The sequence below is a fragment of the Astyanax mexicanus genome, chromosome 20, assembly GCF_023375975.1.
Source record: "Astyanax mexicanus isolate ESR-SI-001 chromosome 20, AstMex3_surface, whole genome shotgun sequence".
Classification (NCBI taxonomy): Eukaryota; Metazoa; Chordata; class Actinopteri; order Characiformes; family Acestrorhamphidae; genus Astyanax; species Astyanax mexicanus.
In genome coordinates, this window is record NC_064427.1 from 7,784,575 (window position 1) to 7,791,466 (window position 6,892).

Genomic DNA, 6,892 nt, shown 5'->3' on the forward strand with positions numbered 1-6,892 from the left:
TGTAGAATGGTTTGAACAGTGCTCCTTGGGATACTCAAAGCTTGGAACATGTTTTTACAACCTAACCCTGCTTTAAACTTGTCCAAAACTTTATCTGGTGAGTTCCTTGGTCTTTATGATGCTGTTCCTTCACAAATCTTATCTAATAAACCACTGAGACTTTCACAGAAAAGGTGTTTAAATTGATACTGAGACAAATTTACACACAGCTAGACTCCAGTAACTAATTAGTGGACTTCTGAAAGCAACTGACTGCACTGGATTTTATTTAGGTGTTTCAGAGTAAAGGGGGCTAAATATTTTTGTACATCACCATTGACTACAGGGCCCTCAATAACATAACTGTCAAGAACCACTACCCCTTGCACCTTATGTCATTTGCAAGTGTGCACAGTGCCTATAATCTGGTCAGGATTAGAGTGGGAAACAAGTGGAAGTAAGCATTCATCAACCTGTCCGGCCTCTACGAGTTCCTGGTTATGCCTTTTGGGTTAAAAAATGCCCCTGCCGTCTTCCAGGGGTACATAAACGAGGTTCTTCAGGGGGTGTTAGACTGTTACGTGTTTATCTACCTCTAAAACATTCTTGTCTATAGCCAGACTGTAGACGAGCACATTATACATCTTCAACGAGGTCGTCAGCCGCCTCTATGTCAAGCTTAAGAAGTTAGAGTTTCATGCGCAGACTGTCTCATTTTTGGGTTTTGTTTTTTCGCATAAAACATAATGGTCCCCTGGGTCCCCGCTGTCTGGCTTCCGAAGCTCTGGTCTGACCAACTGAAGAGGGCAGAGTACGCTCAACACGCTCTGGCATTCATTGCTTGGGTTGTCACCCTTCGAGTGCCAGTTTTGTTTTGCTCCACCTACTTTCCCCGAGTAGGAGACCACCACGGGATTGTCCTTGGCCGAACAGATGGTCAGATACTGATGCTGAGCCTGAAGGAAACCTCAGACCACCCTCTCTGCCAGGGTGACCCAAAAACCTTACTCTCCCTTGTTTTGGAAAGGCCAACAGTTCTTGCTTTTGGCCAAGAACCTCCCATTGCATGGCCCCCTACGTAAGCTGGCTCCAAAGTATGTGGGCCCATTTAAGATCCTTTGCTGGGCCAACCAGACGTCCTACCACCTTACTTTGCCACCTACCTTAAGATCCACCCAAATGTTCTTCTTGTCTGCAGCCCTCCATCCCATTACAATAGCTAAGTGTGGCCTGTATATCTACAATTCTCAGCATTTTTTTCTGGCACTAGCATTGGCTTAGTTAGCCTGGTTGCCCCTTATTTTGTGGAGAAGTCTTGGCCTGGTGTTTGTTGGTTATGACTATCTACTATATAGGTCCAGGTTGGAACTCATCACAAAAAGAACCACTGACTGCCACAAGTTGTTGCCGCTAAACTATGAAATATTATTTATACAGTGCTAAGCCTCAGCCTTATTTGAAACTGATGGGCCTACTTCAGTCAAAAGCACCAGTAAGGATAAGGGTTCTGTCAAATTTAAATTCACTTCACTGTGAAGGCCAACATGGGCAAATCATTTGAGCCCTTTAAATGGCACCTTTCAGTGATAGCAATTGGTGGTTTGTCCTATTGTCCTTGGTCTTTGGTCCCATTATCATTATCGTAACATGCACAATCATTTTTGTTACAACAAGTCAAATAGAGCCATCAAATAGATTAGCATTTCAGTGCTTTGATATATTAGATTTTCTTGTATAGCAGGAATCAATTACTTTTTTCTCTTAATCCTTGTTATCTTCTATGACACCAGTTTTAGACTAACACAGGCCTGACCACTTCTGTAAACAATGATGTAATGTTGAATATCTGATAAGTGACTGATGTATGGAACACATTAGCCACTCATATGGAAGTGGGAGGATTTAGACATGGGTATAAAAATGTGGAAACACAGCCCTGTCTGTCAGTTCAGCATCACTGGATGACAAAAGATCCAGTTTCATCTGATTAACCTGCATCTCTTTATAATGGAAATATCATACACTCAAAACTTCACAGTTCAATACTGCTTTCCTGGAAACAATGCATCCTGCAGAAAGCAGGTCCGATCAGACCCTGCATATATATTTTTGTTCATTTTCCTCTCATGTATATCTGTGTGTACTGTGATTTTGAACTTGTTGGTGATTATCTCCATCTCTCACTTCAAGCAGCTCCACACTCCAACCAACCTGCTCATCCTCTCTCTAGCTGCAGCAGATCTTCTCGTGGGAATGTTTGTTATGCCTGTGAAAATAACACAACTGAGAGACTCCTGTTGGTATTTTGGAGATTTGGCATGTTGTTTTTCTGAAATAATCAATGGATGTTTAACGGCAGCATCTCTGTGTAACCTGGTTTTAATCGCAGTTGATCGATACATTGCTGTCAGTGATCCTCTGCATTATAACACTAAAATCACAGTTTGTAAAACATCTCTGTTCATTGTTCTAGCCTGGTCTATTTCTGTGATGTATATAACCATATTTTATTATTTTAATGACCATCTACTTCAATCTCAGGTGATCACAAGTTGTTATGGAGAGTGTGTAGTGATTGTTAAAGATTTCTGGGTGATTACTGATGTGGTAGTTTGCTTTGTAGCTCCTTGCTCTGTTATACTGATCCTGTATTCAATAATTTTTAATGCTGCAAGACAGCAAGCTAAAGCTGTCAGAGCTATAAGACTTGCCTTAAAGATACACAGCTCTTCACATTCTTCTGAAATCAAAGCAGCAAAAACACTGGGACTCGTCATTTCTGTTTATCTTACTTTCTGGATAACATTTTATGTATGTTCGCTGACAACTTCATCAATAGCGTGGACTGTGTTTGGCTGGCTATTGTACCTGAACTCCTCATTGAATCCACTTTTGTATGCAATATTCTATCCATGGTTTAGAACATCAGTTAACTTTATTGTATGTTGTCGAATATTTGAATCCTCATCTTCAACATTTAATTTGCTACCAGATCATTTTTAAGGATGATTTGTGAATGATACCACTCTGCAGTCACTGATCACATCCAGGACTGTGTCACAAATAAGGTTAAAAATCACTTTTTAGATTACTTTATGTTTTAGACTGTAGTAAACAAATATTTATAATCTAATTATTTATAATTAATATTAATACAATTTATATTATTAACGAGGAGAGAACAAGGAATGCATTTCTTCCTAATACAGCTTTAATAAGAAACACTAAGGTCCTTTCTGACCTCTTCATTTCATACAGCATTTTTATGTACTTTACTGACAGACATGTATATTGAATCTGCTTTTTATGTGTTATTTCATTTTGTGTTATATTTCTTCTCATGAATATGCTTCATCAGAAGAAAAGACCTGCCTATGACTACATGTTGAAATGCCTAGGTATCATTGTTTGAAACTATAGGTAAATAAATAAAATAAATGGATGATTTGTTTTGAATATAAGAATAACCCCTAAATAATCTATTTTCATAGTTTCATAGTTTATCCAAAATCAATTTATGATGTTTTAAATGTTGTCGAGTAAAATAACCTATAATATGAAATATTACATATAATAATAATAATAATAATAATAATAATAATAATAATAATAATAATAATAATAATAATAATACAGCATTCTTCATAATCACAAGATAAAAACAGATAACCCCGTGACCCTTAATTGCCAGAGAGTGTTTCTAGGTGTAAAGGTACACATTAGTCAACCTGATGCTATTCCTTTTGGATTTAACAGAACTTGCAATAAGCATATAAGTAAATTCTGCTGTATAATAATTGGATCAGCAGTAGTCTGAGAGGAAACGCAGGCAAATTTTCAGCCTCTCAGTGCTGGAAGCATCATGTCTCCCATATTATAAATCTGTGTATATGTTACAGGTCCCAGGTCTGAGGCCATACACAGACAATACATGTTTTGTTGTTAATTTAAGCAGAACAGAGATCAGGAACCAATATACTACCGGCTAAGAACCTCACGCAGTGCTATACATTTATATTATTTTTATTATTAGTAGTTTAACTATATATATGTCACCGGGGAAAGGGCGCACACCAAATGACAAAATATTTGTTTGTTTTTTCGGGTATTTTATTCTGATTAAATTGTAAAAATAAAAATGAATACACTGTAAAAAAAAAACCTAACTAAGAACACAGTACAGTATTTGGTAGTGGCACTAATTATAGAAAATAGATAAATAACATTAATACCACCTTAATACCATTAACAGAGCTCTTTTTATATTTGTTTTTAAGCTCACCTCAATTTACTCAGCTTTACTCAACAAGACTTGAGCATTTCATCAAAACAACTGGGATAAACAGCTTCTGTAACCCAGAAAAATACAAGGCTTGAACACGAGGAGCACACTACCCCACAGAAACAATGCCATCTGCCTGCATCTGGTTGTGATTCATTCAAAATACATGTTAAGAAAGGCAATATAGGCATCTACTACTGTTATAGGCCAACTAAACCTTATATTGTTCAGTATTTCCTGATTTTTACCTTATATTTCATAAGGATGGCTCTGGATGGATCCTAAAATGGAGCACCACCATTCACTGCAGCTTGAGCCTCCTTCTCTACCATGCTCTTAGCTCCTCCCTTTCCTCTCTCAGGGTGACAACACTTCTGATTGTGTTTCTTAAAGTTACAGACACACATTTTAAAGGTGTATTCTCAATTCACCACCTGGCTACATTCTCCCCTGCTCAGGAGTCAACGTCCTCGGTGACCTCATAAGATTTCTTTACCTCTTTCACAGCTTCTCTGAAAAATGCTGTACCCAAGCTGGATACAATTTGTGAAACTGTCACTGAATCAAGTGGGACGGACTCTAATATGGATCTGAGTTCATGATGCAGGTTAGAATGATGTCCTGCATTAGTTCTTTTGCTCCTACGAGGAGTAGGCACAGGTAATGAGTGAACCTCAAGATTGGACCCAGTATCTGATTCTACTGTCTCTGCTTCAGGACCAACCTTAACACTGGTCGGATTTGACTCTGTCCTGTCATAAGAGGGAACAGCATGATGGTCCATTTCTATCTGCAACCTTGGAACACTCATCTCCTCCAAAACCACACCCTCCTCAATACATTCTGGATCTAACTCAGTGTCATTAACAGTAGTCGTCTCAGATCTAGGAAGATTGCTTTTCTTTCTAGGAGTAGGAATGGGAGTAAATACAAAGGGCCTAATGTCAACCCTATTAACCCTTTTCATTGGGCCTCCCTCTACTGGCTCAACAGAGTAAGTCGTCCCTTGAATATCCACTACCCTGTAAGGAATAGATTGCCAGGCATCCTGTATTTTATTTCGTCCCTGTGGTCTGTTTCTGAGATACACAGTTTGACCAACACCAACTGGTGGACAATAGGTTTTGTCATTCTGGAAAGCTATGCGTTCAGCAGCTTTTTGTTCAGAATATTCTTTAGCTCATGCATGTGCCTCTTTCAGTCGCCTTTGGTGAGCAGCTAACCAGTCAGCTTTTGCTGATACCTCTGCAGTCTGTCCTAACAAAGCATCAATTGGCAGATGCGGGTCGATTCCAAAAAGCAGTAAATAAGGGGAATACCCCGTTGTGGCATGAGGGGTCACATTGTATGCGTACACAACTTCAGATAAATGCTCAGGCCAACGACACTTTTTGTCTGGAGGGAGACTGCGCAAAAGATCGTGTAGCGTCCTATTAAAGCGCTCACACTGGGCGTTTCCGGTAGGGTGATGAGGAGTGGTACGGCTTTTCTTTACGCCATACAGTTTACAAAGTTCAGCAATCAATTCACTTTCAAAATTACGGCCTTGGTCTGAATGCAGACGCTCGGGCACACCGTACTTCATAAACCATTCCTTTAAAAGGATTTTTGCTGTTGTGTCTGCTTTTTGGTCTCGAGTCGCGAAAGCCTGTGTAAATTTCGTGAACACATCTGTGATAACCAGAACATTTTCTCTACCATCTGTAGCTGGTTCCAACAGAGTAAAATCTACAGCAATTACCTCTAATGGTCTGGTAGCCAAAAATGACTGCATAGGTGGACGTATCTTTAGCTGAGGCATTTTAGTAAGTACACAACGTTGGCATTTCTTTACCCACTGCTCAACATCCTCATACATCCCAACCCAAAAACATCTTGGCTTTAACAGTTGCATTGTCCTCTCTATGCCCTGGTGACCCATAGAGTTATGTACACTCTCAAGAACTTGTACTTTTAAACAAGCTGGCAACAGTAACTGATTGCATTCACCTTGTCTCAGATCTTCCACCACTCGGTACAGTAGACCATCCTGCTCTCTAATTCTACCCCAGTGCTTCAGAAGTGACAGTACAGATTTAGACAAGTCTCTCCTCTCCTTATTGTTTGGCTTTTTCCCTCTGACCCAAAAGGACCTAAAGATGCTGAGGACAGGATCTTGCTCCTGAAAAGAACGCAACTCATCTTTAGAATAGCCAGGTAAAGTAGGTGTATTTTCCTGATCTTACCCAGCCAAAGGGTGACCTGCCTCACTAGCTCGAATTCGTCGAACCTCACACCTCTCCAGCCCAACATCTACTAGTTCCTGCCCTAGTGTGGTTCCTTTGTGGATCAAATTACAAATAGCCACACAACCATCATACTCCAAATCTTCAGAGGCAACGTTCGGCTCCCCTGCTAAAGGGTGCCTAGAGAGGGCATCCGCAGCCTTATTACTCCGGCCTCAGTTATGGCCCATTTTAGGGCGAGAAGCTCCAACTTCATACTGCTGTAGTTCTTGTCATTTTGTTCAGCCTTTCTAAGCCTACGGCTAGCGTATGCTATCACCCGCCTTTTACCATCCTGTTGCTGACATAAGAAAGCTCCTAAACCGTGGCTATTCGCATCTGTCTCTACAGTGAAAGGGCAAGTGAA

General features: G+C 40.0%; 1 protein-coding gene across 1 annotated transcript; it reads left to right on the top strand.

Annotated features, from left to right (window-relative positions):
* The first annotated feature begins 1,973 nt into the window (after positions 1-1,973).
* On the top strand, positions 1,974-3,203 carry LOC111194971 (trace amine-associated receptor 6-like). Its single transcript, XM_049469102.1, has one exon. It carries the CDS (start codon positions 1,987-1,989, stop codon positions 2,980-2,982), a length of 996 nt encoding a protein of 331 aa, XP_049325059.1. The 5' UTR covers positions 1,974-1,986; the 3' UTR covers positions 2,983-3,203.
* The last annotated feature ends 3,689 nt before the right edge of the window (positions 3,204-6,892 follow it).